Consider the following 20121-nt stretch of genomic DNA (forward strand, 5'->3'; position numbering starts at 1 on the left):
TGATTCTGAGGATTGGCAGGAGTGTGTTTGACCTGCTAAAGACAATTCGTCCGCGCTACTGGAGTCAACGCCAGGCTTGTGTTGCATGTGAGGAGCATTATAAGTACATGTCAAAACCACAATTGGACGTACACGCAGACAGAAACTTGGTGTAGAAGTATGTTCTCGTATTTTAGGTGTTGGTGAAAAATCAGTTCATTGCATTCTGAGGCAAGCCTACAGTAGAGTATGTTCTGTACCGAATAACTAATTTAATTGAAGGTCATAATATTGAACTTTATTAATGATTTGTGGTGATTTACTACATTTTTAAAGCAGTGATGGTTATTTTCAGTGAATGCAGTACTACAATTTGTAATGTAGTCCCACATGAATATTTTGAGCTTGACAGAGCTTTGACTTTCAAAGCATAGAAAACAGCTTCATTCTATTGTGGGGCGTTTTATAGAGTTTTTACTGTGGGTAGTTTCTGCAGGACTGAAGCACGTAGCAGTGATTTCCTGAAATGCTTCTTTCGCCTTTTCCTCGTATGAATTTTTAAATGGATTTGTCATGATCTTAAAGTTGTCCTCTTTCCCTTCTGTGTGTCCATGTTGATGGTGACAGTGCTGCTGCTGTTCATGGCACAGTACTGTGGTGTAACTGACCGGTAAATTAACCAGTTGCTTTATCTTGAGTAAATAAGCAGCGTAATGCGGGCAGCATCCCTTTAATCATTTCTCACTGTTTTGAGTATTTGCACTAAGCGCTGTGAAATACTGCAAATCTCTCATTGCATTTTGTTTTTCTCTCCGTACTACTCAATTACACACTCTCTGACCATGTCTCATATCAACATGCAGATGTTTGCCATTCTCTGCAAATGTTTTGTGTTCTCTGAAATTTCTGTATTGTGCCAGCTATGAATGACAAGGGATTACTGTACCTCTGAACTCATTCTGTCATGAAGACTGAGGAAGCCTCCAGGTTTTCAAGACTATTATATCTCATTACTATTATAGGGATTTTAAATATTAAATGTTTTTTAGAAACATGTTTTTTAGACTGTTGTCATTGTCCACAATGAAGTTAAGCTTTGTGTTGAAAATGTGGATTTGGACTGCATATATTTCTGTGATATAAAACTACACTGCAGTCCTATAATGTTTTTGTAAAGTAATACAAGATATTTCTATTTGAAATCCTATTTTATTCTGAAGATTCTTTTTCTTCATTTTTATGTGTAATGTAAAAAATATGACGACCTAAATCTGCAAAGGAAGCAATGATTCCAGTCTGCTCTATTTAGGGATAAGCTTTAGGAAATGAAAATGAACAGATCCAGGCTAGCAGAAGGTCCGTATATCAGCACATTGCTGTCATCTCCATGAAAAGTCAGTCAAACCTCTGAATACCACAACAGCAACAGACAATGCATGTCCGCTCGTCACAATATTGCCTTCTCAATTTGAGGCCAAATCTGATAAAGCTACCCTTAATGAAAGTAAGAATAATTCTATTTCTGGTCTTAATTGGCCAAATGAGCATGATTGGCCAAAACAGTGTCCATGGCCGGTATACTGCGGACGAGCACAAGCGCAATGAGAATGGTCTCCACTGTGCGTTGGAAGAAGGCGCTCTGCTTCCTGCTTTTTGGGGGCCGATGGGTGAGATGGGGGAGGGGTAGTACATGGGGACTGGGGGCACAGCCGCGCTCCTCAAACGCTCCCTTTGATCCGTGTCCCCGGGCCTGCGTGACTGCGTGGCTCACGCTGGCCCAGCCCCGCCGATGATTCCTCACGACTGTCTGTCAGAGATAAGGGCGGGGGCCTCTGGACCCCTCTTAGGCATCGCCATGGCAGCGCAGCCTCTTTAAACCGGAGGAATTACACTTAAGAAGCCTGCACTTTTGGGGCTGTCTGAAGAAGAAGTATACATACGGAATGGCTTGTAGTCTTTTTTTTTTGTTGTGTGTGTGCTTGTGTGCGTGTGTGTGTCTTCTGTATTGCTTTTCTTTGTCTAGTTTTAATGGGCAACTGGTTTTCTGGTATGGGTTTTAATTGTATTATTTGCAGATTTGAAATATAGTGTATATATGGGATGATTTGGAGAACGTTGTTACTAATGTGCTCTGCTGTCAGCATATGATGTTCTTTACAGACCAGAGCAGCTTGTTTCATCACCAGTGTAATGAATCTACTGCACAGATCACATTGGTTATATGTTCTCAATCCTCACCAGTGTTTTAACCAATATTGAGTCCACAGTGTGTCAGATCACTTCACTTATAAATCCAAAGAAAAAGCCAGTCAAATGATTCCAAAGCAGTAAGTCAGGAGCTCTGGGGTTTACAGGAGCTCACTGTACATTAACACATTTTAATGCCTTGAGCATGTTGACAGAGCAATAGAGGCCTGGTTAATCAGGAAGTAATACATTTAGCCCCAGACTCGGTGCTGCTCTCCCACTGCTGCACTTCCTGATGCTGAAGGTATGAAAGGGGCCAGGCTGTGTCCAGGCAGCCAATCAGTGAGTGCAGAGAAGTGGGCTGACCTTTTGGAAGTCGCAAGGTCATGGGGTCACAGCCTCATGGCTGTGGAGGCTTTCAAACTACAGTGGAGCTTTCCTGGTTTCTTGGGGGTAGGGACTCAGAGCCTGGAGATCAACTGCTTGTGCTTCCTGTTAGTTCCGGATGCCACCCTGGCAGGTGTGGGGATGTGATTAATACCCCTGGCCCCTCAATTGCTCCCTATATCTCCTGTGACCCCACCACCCAGTGCATTATTCCACCCTCTCAAAAATGCCTGGCTTTACTCCCACTCGGTTATGTCCTCATACCACCCGAGGTTGTCCGATTTTATCTATAGGTTTGTTTCCTCTCCCTTTCCCTCTCTCTGCATGTTTTTGTGTTTGCTTTCCTGTCTTTATCTGTATAGTCTTTTAAAAATTGAAACAGAAGTGTCTCCCTCTCTCTGTCACTATGCCCTTCTGTCTCTACTTGCAGTTGACAATAATAACATAAGATATGGTTGAGCCCCAGCTGACATGGACAGATTCCAGCTGAGAGCTATTTCACTGTTTATTTACATGTGATTATGGCTATGAGGCGCAGATATTAGCTCTGTCAAGAACAATTTGACTTGACATTCTTCACTCGGTCTGCTCCCTCCTGTTTTCTGCAAACAGACCCTCCACCCCACCCTCCTCCTCCTTCAGTCCCTGGTCCATGATGTGCCTCGCATTACTGTCACAGCTAGGCCTCGCTGCACACAAGCTACTGCTGCGGAATCATCATTAAGGCTTGCCATTTGATTGGGGGGGGGGGGGGGTGGGGGGTCAGGGGGAGGGGCATTGTGAGTGGAGGAACTGTCTGGAGGCGGAGAACGAATAGGGGTGATGGGGGAGCTACTTGTTCACAGTTGCTGAATCGCCCCACAGTAACTCAAATACGCATTCTCAGTGAGACTAATCGGATTGTGCCGCACACATTCTCCAATTTCAGCCAAATATACGAGTTAACCTTATGCATTTACCAACCGGTTGGGGGGGGGGGGGGTCATGGTGCGGGGGGGCGCAGGGTAGGGGGGGGGGCATCCTGGGCTGATTTCTGCTGAGAGAGAATCATCATCCTTTAGGCAGAAGAATTTGAAAACTTGTTTCTTTCCTTCTTCATAAAAGTTTAAGCAATGATCTACTTCTTGCCCAGAATACTTTGTTTACAGAAGTTATTTCACAAACCTAACTCTCTGGGAGAGAGCTACGGACTGAATGGGCCTCATTCACAACACCTTTCTTAAATTATTTGTACTTTTGTTCGTAAAAATGTTCCTACGAAAAAACAATTCATGACACTTTTATGAAACATGTGCAGACCTTTGTTTTTGTGCATATCCCAGGTGCATGAGATGAGGAATGCTGGCTGTTTGAAAATTTTTTATGCACAATCCTGCACATGTGATTTGCATAAGGAAACAGCCATGAACAAATTCAGATAAGAAAAAAATGATGAATGCCAAAATGTTCTTGGAAACGTTCTTACTCGCAGTTTGTGATTAAATGTGATCGTACGCATGTTTCATGAATGAGGCCCAATGCCTTTTATTCCCTGGGTGTTCTGCCTGGTGCTGCGTTGGGGAGTAATAAGGAGTGGCGCATAATTACCTGCTGCTGATGTGACGCATACTGATACACAAGTGTAGAGACAGCATGCTGCACCTAGAGCACGCTGTGGACAGAGAGCACGCTGTGGACTGAGAGTACGCTGCACTGAGAGCACACTGCACTGAGAGCACACTGCACTGAGAGCACACTGCACTGAGAGCACACTGCACTGAGAGTACGCTGCACTGAGAGTACGCTGCACTGAGAGTACGCTGCACTGAGAGCACACTGCACTGAGAGTACGCTGCACTGAGAGCACACTGCACTGAGAGTACGCTGCACAGAGAGTACGCTGCACTGAGAGTACGCTGCACTGAGAGCACGCTGCACTGAGAGCACGCTGCACTGAGAGTACGCTGCACTGAGAGCACACTGCACTGAGAGCACGCTGCACTGAGAGCACGCTGCACTGAGAGCACGCTGCACTGAGAGCACGCTGCACTGAGAGTACGCTGCACTGAGAGCACACTGCACTGAGAGTACGCTGCACTGAGAGCACACTGCACTGAGAGTACGCTGCACAGAGAGTACGCTGCACTGAGAGTACGCTGCACTGAGAGTACGCTGCACTGAGAGTACGCTGCACTGAGAGCACACTGCACTGAGAGCACACTGCACTGAGAGACGCGCATGAGAGTACCTGCACTGAGAGCACACTACACTGAGAGTACGCTGCACTGAGAGCACACTACACTGAGAGTACGCTGCACTGAGAGCACGCTGCACTGAGAGCACACTGTGGACTGGTTATGTGCTGTGCACTGAGAGTACGCTGCACTGAGAGCACACTGCACTGAGAGCACACTGCACTGAGAGCACACTGCACTGAGAGCACGCTGCACTGAGAGTACGCTGCACTGAGAGCACACTACACTGAGAGTACGCTGCACTGAGAGCACACTACACTGAGAGTACGCTGCACTGAGAGCACACTACACTGAGAGTACGCTGCACTGAGAGTACGCTGCACTGAGAGCACACTACACTGAGAGTACGCTGCACTGAGAGCACACTACACTGAGAGTACGCTGCACTGAGAGCACGCTGCACTGAGAGTACGCTGCACTGAGAGCACGCTGTGGACTGAGAGCACACTGTGGACTGGTTATGGGCTGTGCTCTGGTGGCATGCTAACGCCGCGCTGTGAAATGATGGTACACAGCGAGCGTCTGCGAGGACCCGACAGCTCATCTGCACACCCGTTAATCAGTCTCATCAACATACAGCTTCTGCCAATCAAATGCATAATTTAACACAATTAAATGCCCCCCATCCCCCCACCTGTGTCAAAGCCTTCTCCAAGCCCCCCCCCCCCCCCCCCCTTCCCTCAGGCTCCCTCAGGCCCCTTCTCCCGTTTTGCAAGCGGATGCCTCTTTTCAGTTGAGATTAACGTGCTGCTACCAATTAGCGTGATGACACGCAGCTGTGGGGGCGGGGCCCTGTCATCTGCACCCTGCCACTGGGCTGGGGGGTTGGAGGGGACCCGTTTATTAACTGTGGCCAAAACGCTCTAATTCAATTTATGCGGCGGTGTTATTTTTAAACAGTCATTTAGTCTGTTCAGATGAGGGCCTAGCTTTTCCCATCAAGCAGTTTCCCCATAGGAGAGGGCACTTATACTTGCAGTATTGCATTAAAGTCACACTATACAACATCCCCCATTTTCTTTTAATATTTAAACAGATATTTTAGTAAAATAACCTACATTTTTCCTGTTTTGTTTGTCCAATTTGAGATAAAGCCAAGTATTTTTAAAAGTGTTTTGCAGTTTTTGATATCATATACTGGCATAATGTGGCATAGTTTTTACTACAATTATTTAAAGTTAAGAATAAAAGGATTTCATTCAAACCGAGCAGAAATAATTGTAATGCAGCATTTCATATCCCGTTCACTGATAAAACAGGTCATTGCTCTGGTTTTTCAGCTTTGCTGATATTGGAATATCAAATTAGTCATTTATCTGTGTTTTTGCTTTAATCAAATTTTCTCTGAATGGGTACAATTTACCCTGAGAAATGTACTTGTACCTGAGAAATGTAAACTGTGGTGCACAGCAGTTTGAGGGAATAGTTATTCTAGAGCTGTGCTGGTTTTAGGTTTTAGGTTTTAAGTTGCAGGTTTGTTTTTTGTATCCTTGAGCAGTGTTTGGTTTGCTTTAATGGTGGCTTTAATTAGTGTTTCTGAAGCACTTTGAATGCTGTGCGTATATTTGTTTTGGTAGAAAAAAAAAAATTAATCATCCCTGCTTGGGCCTGGCTCTCTAATCTCTTGTTACCGGCCCCGGCATCATAACTGGCTTTCTCATTGGCTGAGCTGCCAAATGTTATGTTACGCTGAATGGAGAAGACCAAATGTTAGCAGAGCGTGTCGTGACCAAACAGGAACCTGATGTGGAGAAGTGGTGTGTGTGGGCCTTGCTCTTGCTTACCCCACCTTCCTGTCTTCCCCCTCACTCTCTCTCTCTCAACCCCCTTTCTCTTCTTTCTCACACTCTCTTTCGTGCCCCCCTCCTCATGTGCTAACAGCAGAACCACACTGTGTGAATGAAAGTTTAAACATTGGCTGTAATGTTGTATTAGTCTGTTGCAGTTGCATAGGCTGTGAGGATGAACTCAAGACTCTAGCCCCGCCTCTTCTCTCCCACAGGTGATGAGCATACTCAGTAATCCCAGCACAGTCCCGGCTCAGGCCCAGCACGACTTCTCCATCTCCCCCCTGCACAGCAGCCTGGACTCCTCCAGCCCCATCTCGGCCAGCTGCAGCCAACGCTCCGACCCCATCAAGAGCGTGGAGAGCCTGGCCCAGTCACAGCCTTACTGCCCGCCCACCTACAGCGCCAGCTACAGCGTGGACCCTGTTACTGCAGGCTACCAGTACAGCCAGTACAGCCAGAGTCAGTACACACACACGTGCATGCAAAAATGCACACATGCATATATATATATATATATATATATATATACACACACACACATATGCGCAGACTCATACACACACACTCACAAGCATAAACACACACACCTGCATACAAACACATATAAATACATTCAAACACACAAACAGATTACTGGATAAGATATATGTCCTTCATTTGTCCCTCTGACCTCCTGGTCCAATCACTGCACCTCCCCAATCAGGTACCCCATATCTTATTTGCTCAAAATGTTAAACTGAATCCATGTGAGGGGCGTGGCCATGCTGACCTCTGACCTTAGGCTGGTCCAGGGGTGAGAGCGTACACATGTTTCTGATAAGACTGCCCAAGCAGCCTCAGGTGTTGAATTTGTCACATGTACTGCACCCGGATGAGAGAGGGAAAGGGGTACTACAAAGACGCCTCAGCAGCTAGCAGGATCCCGTACTACATACGCACTTACATGCTTATATACATTCACACAGTACAAACACACACAGACACAGGCAGTCACATTCATATACACAAGGTTCTTGTGTGTGTTAGATCTATATAGGTGTTGTCTTAAAGGCAGATAGAGGCAGAATAGCAAGTCCTGCGTATTCTATAGCTGACTCAGTAAATGACCCTTACAGAACAGGAGAAAGGTAGATATCATGAGGGAAGGAAGAGGAGGGAGGATTAAGCAAAATAAGATAGAGGGAGAGATGGTGAGATAGAGAAGGTGGTGTGTGTTAGAATTGTACTTGTGCGTGCCTTATTTATGCCTACTGTGATGTGACCCATGGCACTCATATGGCATTTTGTGTGTGTGTGTGTGTGTGTGTGTGTGTGTGTGTGTGTCTGGGTTTCAGCAGCGGTGGATTACCTGGCCAAGAACGTGAGTCTGTCCACACAGAGGCGAATGAAGCTGGGGGACCACTCGGCCGTCCTGGGACTGCTGCAGGTGGAGACAGGACAGGCATACTGACCACCCCAGACCACACCCCACCTGCCTCCGCCCCACCCACCAGCATGTACAATCCCTAACATGTACACTACAACACTGTAGCATCCTGCCGAGCCTCAGCTACCGAGCATGTATGAGAGAGAGAGAGAAATACTTTTCAAAATGGAACTAAAGTAATTCTACAAACTATTATGTTTTCAAAAAATTAAATTAATTCCAACAGTAGCCAACAGAGCCCCACCACTCTTTTCTCTGCTCCTACTCCTCCATTACCACAAAAAGAACCAATCAAGGCAGGGGTAGACCTCAAGCTATAGGAAAAGTTCCCTGAGGCTGTTCTTCACTATGCTTCCACCTCACTGTTTATGGAGTCCATTACCGATTGGCTTTATTATTATCATGTCATTTTTATTGTCTTCGTTTTGCTAGTAGTTATTGTATTTCAGTTTCTAAGTTATTTTTCTGTTTTAGCTGGCTGAGAGGACCAGTGTGTTTGGGGGGCAGGGGAGCTAGGAGGGTTTACTGGGAGCCAGACTGCTTTTCATGCCCAACATTCACTGTGCACTAGCTAATCTGTTTCACAAATTTACCACAATAAATTTGACCTTCTGTTCTTCAACGTCACATAGCCACTCCACAAGAAGTCTAGCATGGTGGTTTCATCTGGATTCTTTTATTTTTATTTCTTTTGAGAGAGAGAGACAGAGAGAGAATGACTGACAGTCAGACAAACCCTGTGATGATACCTTGAGTCATCTCTGTTCACAAATGTCATCATTCCTTCTGAAAACTCATTTAATGACCTCCAGTCTACGAGCACACAGGAAGGGTAGCATATTGTCATCATTGTGGTATTAATCACAAAACTTAGATGGTTGTTTAAAACAATCATTCCTAGCTGGGTACGAGTTGCCCACATTGTATCTCTGGACCAAGTATGCATTCCAGAACATTCAGTCTCTCATACGTATTTTATTTGCTGATTCTCATGATGCTAATGGTGTGAAGAGGTGCTATGGAAGAATTGGGTCCCCTGAAAAGGTGTGTGAAGTTCACATGCTTTGGAGGGCACATGCTTGTGTGATCCAAAGTGATAGCAAAGGTTGTGGCAATGAAGCTGATAGGTATGATTAAGCATTCAAAATTGTGGATAAATAAATGTCACCATCTGGCCCCTCCTCCATGGTTAAAAAAAAACAGTAAATTTATTTTTTAAATAAACAAATTCCAATTTATTTAACAGTCCATATAAAAATTTCACCACAAACAAAGTGAATTATTATTTTAGCCTATTTATGAAGGTTTGGTTTTATACTAAAATAAAAGCTGGCATTGCTGGAGTAAGCTGGTGCCCTGTACAGTCTCACAAAATTGATTTTTTTTTGTGTTTTAAATTATGTTGCTTTGTCCCATATTTCTCTATTTAATTTTGGTTTTAGATGTGTTTCTTTATATTAAATGTATTTAACAAAACATAACATATATCGGGGGGTTGTGGAGCACCGTTACTTTCATAAAACATTCAGTTCCATCACATGTTAATGACCTGTACCAGGGGGGAAGAGGTACTGACGCTGAGGGAAAGGGGGCATTTCGGAAAGGAGGCTGATCTGAATTCAGTTTTACATTTTCATCTCCAGGAGTTGCACTGAATGACAGGCTGGGACTTTGCGGACCTGGGTTCACTGTTAATGACTGTGGAGGCTTTTACAGAACACACACCTATTCAAATGTATTCTGTTTGTGTTTTTTAACAGTGTGAAATCTACGCCTCCTGAATATTTGGGCCACTCTTTAGTTATTCTGGAATAATTTTACATTTTATACTTAGAGCAAACAATGAAATTGAAATGAATGAAATGAAATGCTTCCAGTGTGTAGCACCAAACATTATCAGTTACCTTGAAGGTATGTATTGGCAATGCATCCAAACCAAAAAAACACAGATAACACATTGTTGGTCTATACTGATATTTATACATGTTTGAATGCATTTTTCTGGATCGATGACCAATTCCCCCCCCCCCCCCCATCCTAAATCTGTTAATTTGCTGTGTCTGTGTTTTATTTAATGACATTTCTGTTTGGCATGTGTGTATATTACCATGGCCTAATTTATTCTGCTCTTTGGAGTTTTAGAGTAGTGGGGACTTTTACTGCTATTTGCTACCTTCAGTCTGTTGGTGGTGTAACTGTAACACTGGCGTAACTGTTATCAATTAAAACTCTAAACCCCGCCTAAGACTGTGGCTCATCTATGTGTCTCTGCTTACCTTTCATGATGGTTGACTGTGGTCACGTTCATCCTCATCCTCTGCGAGTCAGTCCTTCTCAGGGCTAATGCCAGCACCAGTACTAGCATCAGCATCAACACCAGCGCAGTGACAAACTCCTGCACCCGTATGCCGACAGCAACAATCAGTCGCACCAACGTCAATATCAGCGCCAGGGCGAGAGCCAGTATCAGATTTAATGAGGCTGTCTGATGATGGGACCCTGAGAATCTGACTGGGATACTTGGCTTTCTGTAAGAGTGACCTACACTTGGCTCTGAGACTCTCATTCTTTGACTCTTTGCTATTTGGCTCTGTGACTCACTTTCAGGATGCTACATGCTTAATAGCTAGAAAAGCCCAGAAAGAGTTCTGCTCCACACATCAGCAGGAAGTCATTCATGTTGTCCACAGTTAAGAACATTGCCTCAGTTCCACACCCACCAGGTTTGTCTGCTTCAGCCAGGTATATATATTAGGCTCAGAAAAAGTGGGGAAAGCCATATGCATTCAGCATACAGACATATTGTTGTAAAAATATTATACGTCACACATACATATTAGCTGTCAATTTAACATAAATAGACTGAACAGCTGGATTCAGTGTACACCTGAGCAGGTGTGGTCAGCTATGAGTGAAAAGCCCTCATAGACGGCTCACACATTCTCTTACCCTGTGCAATGTAACTATTATTCTATTGTTCTCTCTTACTCTCACAGAAAGGCAGCACATTGTGCCAACCTTCAGAATCTTGTTTGTGAGTTAGCTAAAAGCTCTATATGTGAGATTTAAGCCAGTTAACATTTACTGTGCTAACGTTTCATGTGGTTTAATGGGTTTCATTGAATCATTTGCTGGTCTCTAACCTGCAGGATAACTGTACATTACTGGGCATGGTTCCCCTCCAAAATATAGTATTTATGCTCACTTTAAAAATAACTTTCTCTACTTTAACACACCCCCAACACACACACACACACACACACAGTCGGTTCAATGTAATTAAGCTTTTAAATATGGAGGTAAACCACATTAGTTGTATTTAAACTAGCTGTGTTAGTCAGACAATGATAGGCTGTTTCCTAGCATTTTTTAAAATAAAGTAGAAATTACTCAATGCAAATGCAAACATAAAAATTATGAGAAGACAAATATTCCTATGAAGACTTACTTTATTTGTGGATGAAAACAGTTTCAGGACTGAATAGCAGTGATAAAGCCTCTAAACTGTGGTAATGGTAAATAACGGACCAATGCCGGTGTGTTTAGGGGAGGTGCGCAGGGACGCTTTCTGAATGTGAGGGGGCCCCTAATACGCGTGACGCCTGGGCATAGCCCTCCGTACACAGAGACAATCTCTCTCCATAATAGCCTCTCACGCAGGATACAATTTAAATTAAAAAATGCAATTTTAACCTTGAAATGAACAAATGATTACAATTTCTATACAAATTAAGGGATCCAGGCATACGCGCACTATTGTGCCCGGGCCATGAAACATGACATAATGACCGTGAAATAAATTTCCAAATACTCGCATTTGGTCTGTAGCTTTAGAACATGTCACCCTGCCTTCTGCAGGCACGCGATCTCACCTTGTGGCGGGAAAACATGAAAAAGAGAGAAAATCGCCAGAGATTAAAAACACTTCTATAGGCAAGATAAAGATGAGAAAAAGAGAAGAAAAACAAATGGTGATTTTTTTTTTGCTGCTCAGCTCAGCAGCCCCTAGAGTTATCTCTGAAAAACAAATTGCAGGTTCTTATCAGGAAATCGTATATAGGCCTACCCTTATCTGCTCCTGTTTCATCCCACCCTCATCTCTCTTTCACCTCTGTTCTGCCCGTCAACACAAATTTGTGAACGTTGACTCCCTTTGAATAAAAGACGTTCATGTTTGTGTGTGGGATCCAAAGTTCTGGCAAATTTCTCAACTTCAGCTCCACGGAAAGGACTCATAATGGAAAGTGTGTAACCAGATAACCAACACAGAGTGCCACTTTTACTTGATGTTATGGCGATGCTTTCTAACTCAAATTGCTATTTAAAATGGCACTTCGGTTTATCCCTGAGGGCAGCTCTATTCCGCCAACTGGAATTTTAGCTTGCTAGCTTGTACGAGTTGAATCCAGTAAAGCCTACAAAGATTCACTGCTTGCTGGCTGAGCAGATGGAAATGGCTACATAGATATCTTGGAACATCAAACAAACATTATGTGTCACATGTCACTGTTCGTTTAGCTCATTTGTTCATGGCTATCAGCACCTGAAGCAAATGTTTCTAGGGATGAGCTGAGCACTGTTGAAGCAGATGTTGCTAGGGAAGAGCTGGGCACTGTTGAAGCAGATGTTGCTAGGGGAGAGCTGGGCACTGTTGAAGCAGATGCTGCTAGGGGAGAGCTGGGCACTGTTGAAGCAGATGCTGCTAGGGGAGAGCTGGGCACTGTTGAAGCAGATGCTGCTAGGGGAGAGCTGGGCACTGTTGAAGCAGATGTTGCTAGGGGAGAGCTGGGCACTGTTGAAGCAGATGTTGCTAGGGGAGAGCTGGGCACTGTTGACTGAAGACATCACATTTAGTTGGCTTTGAAAATCCGAGGAGAAACGGTTTCCGAAAATGCTCACAAGCCACCATGAATTTTCATAAATCATCAAAAAAGGATGAGACCATCCAGACCATGGCGAAACTGTAACCTTTGAAATTAGCTTCAAAATCGAGTCCATCTGTACTCTGTAACAAAGCTACGGCAATCTTACTGCATTCTGATTTTCTGTATGAAAACACAAAAATCCAAGGATAAATCACAAACACACAGATACTCCCATTTCTGTACGGCTCCAAGGATTTTTTTTAACACCCTGCATTTTTTTACACCCTGGGGGCCTAAGTACTTCTGAGTGATACATTTCTAAAGTGAGACTGTCTTGCCTGTCAGATTTATGAATAAGAGATTGGGATTGAAGGGGGTCTATAAATACAGGTTTAGCTCAGTGCTGCAGGAGCAGGCAGTAAAGGGTGTGCGCATGGGGGGTGGGAGGGCTTAGAATTATTCTGCTTTCTGTCCTTAATATCTTCTGTCTGCCCCCCAGCTAGTCCTCCCCCAACATCCTCCGTACTCAAACCCACCCCCCCTTCCTAGGTAGACCCCCTCCCAGCTCCCCTGTCCTAGGGTCCTGGCTGGGTGACACAGCTGCAGAGCTATGGGGGGAGCCTTATTGTGCATTCCTGACTGGCAGTGGGTAAATGAGAAGGCCTATTACCCCCTTAAAGTGTTACTAATGACACTTACCTGCTGCAGAGCACCTCCAGAAATTGAATGTGACACGGAATGGAGGATCTATTTCCCAGCCGAAGCGTTGGGGGCGGTGCCGCGGGCTCAGCGCTCCTCCGCGCGGCCGCCTCGGCCTGCCCCGCCGTCCCCCCGGCTCTGTGAAACCAATATTCACACATCCACAGCCATCATGTCCTACCAGGCCCTCTGCTCCTCCCGCCATGACCTCCGCACCAGCCGAAGCCCCGCAGGAGGGGAGAGAAGGGGAAGGGAGGCGAGCAGGACGGCCCCTCTGGGCTGAAGACGGTGTGGGGGATTAGGAAAACCCACACAGGGCAGGCCCAGCAGCATAAACAAGAGCTACTACATGCCAAATTAATGACAAATGTTAATGCATTTAAATAGTCTATGATATTTATGAATGTTAATGATTAATAAATTATGAATATTTATGTTATATAGACACAAAAAGAAGAATATATGAATATGCACAGCCGTAACCCTTCACAGAGCATAGGATTGCACCAATATTTTTGCTGGAATGTCTTTGTGTCCAAATATGCCATATTACTCCTTGTGTGTTTTTCAGAACCATGCAAATGTGGAAGGCCAGAATACCTTGAGAGCTCACAGCTTAATATACTTTGTTATAGTGAAGGAACCTTTAATCACGGAAAATTACTTTTCTGATTTCTCTGTGGATTTAAAGTTCTGTGGAAATGTGGTACCTAAATGCATTTGTTGAGTAATTAATAACTTTCAATATATAAAATCATAATCCTGTTAAGATGGAAAAATAGTCAGGGTCAAAATAGTCACACTTGTACTCATGTAAACACAAACACATACAAAAACACATACAAACACACACGCACATATCCACACACTCACACACACACGTAAACACAAACACACACAAAAGCACATATAAACACACACACTTGTATGCATATAAGCACACACACACACACACACACACAAACCCAGGTAAAGTGTTCCTGCAGGTCTCTCGCTGCCCAGGAGCCCCCTGGTGTTTAAGCTGGAGTGAACGGAGCCCCCTCGCCTCTTACCCACGGCACTCTAACAGCCACACATCCCAGAGGTGGCCTGCCATTTCACAGCTGTTAAGCGCCGTCTCCCTCATTGTCATGATTAGGGGGATAAACGAATAGATATAGGTTTTGGTAATCGGCTTTCATAGGACCCATCAAGTGCGGAAGAGCAGCTGGGTGCCAGCGGACACGGGTGTGATGGCGGTGACATGGGGCCCCGTGTGTGAGGGGCAGCTGGACGGAGGCCATCAGGGTGGAACTGTGTCAGTGTCACTCCCCTCGATGGGGCCCACTTCACCTGGTGCTCTTTAAATGGACTGTGTAATGCGCTGGGCCCAAATAATTGATTTTTCCTGAGCGCACCAGGCTGTTTAGCGTGTCATCTCCAGAGTGGGATCAGGGTGGCTGATGGACTGGCAGATCTTTGGAGAGTTCCCACGGGTGCAGCTGACACCTGAGACTCAGGGTCAATGAGGTACATCACACACAGGTGAATCACTAAGACTTTAGATTACACACATTCATACACATACACACACACACACACACACACATATATATATATATGAGACTGCATATATCATGACCTCAGATTCTGGGCCCAGCAGTATGTGTTGCTTGGTATCATGTTATATCTGCTTTGAAAATGTTAACATTCAACACAAATTATATACTTTCATAAACTGACTTGACTTTTATCCTCTCTAAATGTGTACAGTGGAACTGTCCTCTCACATATCGCATAAAATTAAGTCTAGTTTTTCACAAAGCTATGTCTTTCCTCAACCACAGCTTAGCCTACCTTCCCATATGGCTTAGCCACACCTTCCATGCAGTTAAGCCCCACCTTCCACAAAACTAATCCCTGCCTCCCACAAAACTAGGGCCCGTCTCTAACAACCCTTTCTGGCTTGCTGCCATCACTGAATTTAATGTACCTGGGTGTATGAGAGGAGGGATGAGGTGATACAGCAGTACTTCAGGATGTACATCCATGAGAGACAGAGATTTTAACACAGCAGAGTGGAGATGAAGGTCTGACACAAACATAGGCAAATGGAGAATCTGAAGCATGGACTGAGTTGTAAAGCTGTAAGGCTGTGGTCAGCAGTGAGAGCACTGTTGTGTGTGCTTAAAGGGGTTGTAGACAGTGGGTGTGCAGCATGCCCTATGAATGCCCCTCCATAAGGTATGTTCTGACTGTTCCATAACACTCATGCAGAGCCAACTCTGTGGATTCACCTGTCCACAGCTCAGACAAAGACTGACAACATTGGCAGCAAACTCTGCAGGTGACTGTATTGAGGACAGTCTGGTATGGATCTGTTACAAACAGGATTCCTGTCCAAATTCAGATCAGTCCAATCAGAAGTGGAGTCCGAAGTGTACACTTTTCTCTAAAGAGAAACAATTACAACAAAAACAATACAAGAAATAATATAAGTAATATATATTATAAATAGCAATATAAAATTGCAAGAGAGCACAGGCCTCTCTCTGTGTAATTAGGGGGAGGAGAGTCTAGGTCGTGAGCCTGTGCATTTTAACATCCCAGTTTGATGCTACATATGGATAATTGATTTATTAGAGCTGAACGCCTACTGTTGGATTTAGATGGTGCTGCCAAAATGTCACCCTTCTGATGTTAGACAGACTGAGATATTAAAGAACCGGAATCAAAGCATTCCATTTTAGTTTCCCTCTCCCTCTGTGTTGAAGAAGAGACGTCTCAGTATCTGCCAAGGTCCTATTTCAGCCCGGCGAATCACACACATACTCACGGTCTTATCTCCACACGACAGTAAACCCTGCATTTCAGATCTCAAACTGGAAGAATGCCGCCTGCGTCTTTTTTTTAGTGAAAGCGGCAATCTGGAAATAGAGATTCTTAATTCAGATACGGGCGGTGCGTTCGTACATAATTGTAAGTAAGAAATGACACGTCAAGCTTTAAAAAAAAAACCCCTTGAGTTGATGATTCGCTTTGCAGTTCACCAAAGCGTAGCGTATACAGCGAGTTTCATATTGTTTGGGACAAACTGTACTCCACAGTTTTAGATTCGTAATCGAACAATACACATGTGCGCCTAACTTTTGGGTATGGATATGAGTTCACCCAAACCAGGTGTCCTAGAACCCTCTGGAACCGGGTTGCATTTCCATTTTTTGTTTATTAACTGTAGCTAACTAAAGTTAACAAGGTACATCCCAGCATCTGACTGAGATATTGAAGAAAGGTACAATACAGCTTTACCTTTGCATAAATGCTCACATAGGTTCTACCCGGACTCTTGTGCTCAACAATGAATAACATCACGCAATTGAATATGCTAGAAAACAAATAGTTTCTTGTTGAAAATTTATATTATCAATCTAGCACCATCTAGTGGAATATTGGTGGAACTTAACATGAGGCCGTTAAGTTCTCAACCGCACAAGTTCATCACTGCCTTTTCTTTCCTCACACACCCTCCAACCCCCATAGAATAACAAAATAAAACTGCTGTGGGACAATGTTGTGATCGATGATCATGATCACTGTGTCCTCTGCCATTCTGTCAGATTCAACCATGGAGTAAAAATGGAAAACCACAGAAGTACTTTTCCAGTCTTTCAACAAACCTGAAATAGACATTTTCAGAATCTTTAGAAACAGGGACTGGTAGCAGTCTTTGGGGTGGCTTTGAGAAGATGTAGCTTTGTAATTTGTAGAACACTCATCCAACTTTATCAAAGCACTTGCAAAGTGCAACTAAGAAATAGTTTTATATTATTTTTGGAAACATTTAAAATGCTTTAATCTCTTCCTGAAAACCAAAAGAGTAGTGTGTAACTGGAAAAGGCAGCCAACATTATATCTCTGCGGCACAGGAGCCTGTACGTGCACAAACACTTCATTTTCATGTTTACACCATTTCATATTCACACCAGCGGTAACAGGATTACCAAGTGACAAATAGGAATTTGTGGAATTCTCTGACGTCTTCCATCTATGCGTTCCCTCTTTTGCGTTACAGAATGCACTTTGGTTAAGTTCTGGAAGCCCTTCAGGGCTCTGAGCAGACCTCTGTTTTGGGCTAGATAAAACCTCTTCTGCACAAGCCCCGCCCTCTGGGAAAAAGGGGGCGTGGTGGGGGATGGTTAAGACACTGAGGGGAAATCGTAATGAGCCATACGGCTCAGAATGGAATGCTCAGGGTCTTTCATTTCCAAAAAAAAACTATCAAAATAATCTAATCTTTAAACTGATGCTATGCTGAAAAAACAAAATCACACACAATCAAACCAGCAAAAAAGAAGAAGAATAAAACCAAACTGGAAAAGAAATATTTGCAGATCTGCCAAGTAGAGATCAAAGGGTCTGACACATGTTCATATCCCTTGTTGCGATTTCTTGCATTCTGTATATTATTAAAACATTATATCTTGGCTCAATTAACAGCACCCAGTTCCACAGTGTGGTGTCATACTCAGTGTGGAGTTCTGGAGGTGTCTGTGGTGATTTGTAGTCACATCAGAAACAGCTAGTGTGGCTTCCTCTCTGGGAATGCAGTTCACGGACCACTAACTGGAAGCAGACAATCTGTACATACATATTTCAGCTAGGTGCACGGTTGTCACCAGACATATGTAAGGCTTACAAAACAAGGCAGGCCTGGCACGTGGCTGGTTAGTGAGGTCACTGGATCTTGTAAGACCAGCTGCCACCTCTGCCTTTATGCTATGAGTGAAGACCTCCAGCATAAGTAAGCTTTTGTAGGGTGATTAAAATGGTTAACAGCAGCCTATAGCTGCAGACCAGAGCTACAGGTAGAGGTGGGGAAGCCCTGCAATGGATTGGTGACCTGTCCAGGGTGTATTCCTGCCTCTTGCACACTGCATGCTGGGATAGGCTCCAGCCCCACCGCAACCCTGACCAGAAATAAGCGGTGTGGGTGTCAGTACAATGAGGCCCCTGGAAATGGTGCTGAAACGATGAAGCAGTCAGCTGGGTACAGTATCGGTCTTTGGCTTCTGAATATAAATTTCTCTTTAGTAGGGCACTGGTCCTCCCAAAACCTCCCAAAACAATACCTATTACCAGATCTTAAAAACAGATTCTTATGCGGATGCTCCAGCAATCCCTGATCACATAGATGTCGCATAGATGGTTCAGGAGGTGAATTTTGCCTCACTGGAGTTTTGTAGCGAAAAAAGGTTTGATCACCTGGTTTACAAGCAACTTTAAAACCAGGGTCCCGTCTCTAACAACCCTTTCTGGCTTGCTGCCATCACTGAATTTAATGTACCTGGGTGTATGAGAGGAGGGATGAGGTGATACAGCAGTACTTCAGGATGTACATCCATGAGAGACAGAGATTTTAACACAGCAGAGTGGAGATGAAGGTCTGACACAAACATAGGCAAATGGAGAATCTGAAGCATGGACTGAGTTGTAAAGCTGTAAGGCTGTGGTCAGCAGTGAGAGCACTGTTGTGTGTGCTTAAAGGGGTTGTAGACAGTGGGTGTGCAGCATGCCCTATGAATGCCCCTCCATAAGGTATGTCCGGTGTATTCCTGCACTCTGCAGACCATGCTGGGATTCACCGCCCAGCTCGCAAAACTGACACAGGAATAAGCTTGCGGTGTCAGTACATGAGGACAGCTCTGGAATGGTCTGAAACAGAGCAGTCCTGTACAGATCAGTCATTGAGTTCTGAATGATAAATTTTCTTAGTAAGGAAAAAGTCTGCCAAAACCTCACAAAAAAATATAGTACAATCTTATAAATAGCAATTAATGCAAGGAGTCCAGCATCCCTGATGCAGAAGAGGTCGGAGCCTGTGATTAACATGTTTGATCTACATTGGTAAGATTATTAGAGCTGAAAGCGCTTTGATTTAGTGGTGCTGCCAAAAGTTTAAAACTCCTCAGTCTGAGTTTGTGCAAAAGTTTGATCACCTGGTTTACAAGCAACTTTAAAACCAGGGGAAATTAATCTAACTCTAAGGCCAGGGATTCTTGGATATATCTGTAATAAATTGTGCTTGTATGAAGTGCGTACAGGTATGACTCCAGGACCCTTTATTTCATGTGCTTGTATGAAGTGCGTACAGGTATGACTCCAGGACCCATGTCCAGGACCCTTTATTTCATCCGACTTTTTTATAGGGCAGAAATAGGAACATTCATATCAACTGCAGAAGCACACAAAATTGGGACAGGCACATTTAAACAAAATAAACGCATTGTTGAGATTCACAATGAAATGTAACACCCTGGTCAAAAAGAAATGTCCTTTGTTAATACAAAGTGGAAGAATCTTTTTTGACTGAAATTTTTAACATTTGAAATTGTATTTAATTGTCACCGTTTGCTTCTTTGAATGATTTACACTGAAAGTATAGTATCTTTTAGAATTAAGACAAAACTCAGGACAAGAAAGAAAAGAGATTCTTGTGTTGTTAGCTCTCTTCAATTAATCGTTTAATTTTTTTTTCAATGCAAAGGGAATTTATAAACCTTGTTCTCAATAGGGAG

The 20121-nt window shown here is 43.9% G+C and overlaps 1 protein-coding gene across 3 annotated transcripts in view; it reads left to right on the forward strand.

The window, feature by feature from the left end:
- Positions 1 to 8197, forward strand: part of pax7a (paired box 7a) — a 31971-nt gene extending 23774 nt beyond the window's left edge. For 2 of the 3 annotated variants that reach the window (XM_064305881.1, XM_064305883.1), the window contains exons 8-9: positions 6790 to 7036; positions 7912 to 8197. In XM_064305881.1, the coding sequence (XP_064161951.1) occupies positions 6790 to 7036; positions 7912 to 8027 (363 nt within the window). In that variant the 3' untranslated portion in view covers positions 8028 to 8197. The remainder of the gene's footprint in view (positions 1 to 6789; positions 7037 to 7911) is intronic. The other variant, XM_064305882.1, reaches the window with a different exon arrangement.
- The last annotated feature ends 11924 nt before the right edge of the window (positions 8198 to 20121 follow it).

This window comes from Anguilla rostrata, chromosome 13, assembly GCF_018555375.3.
Source record: "Anguilla rostrata isolate EN2019 chromosome 13, ASM1855537v3, whole genome shotgun sequence".
NCBI lineage: Eukaryota > Metazoa > Chordata > Actinopteri > Anguilliformes > Anguillidae > Anguilla > Anguilla rostrata.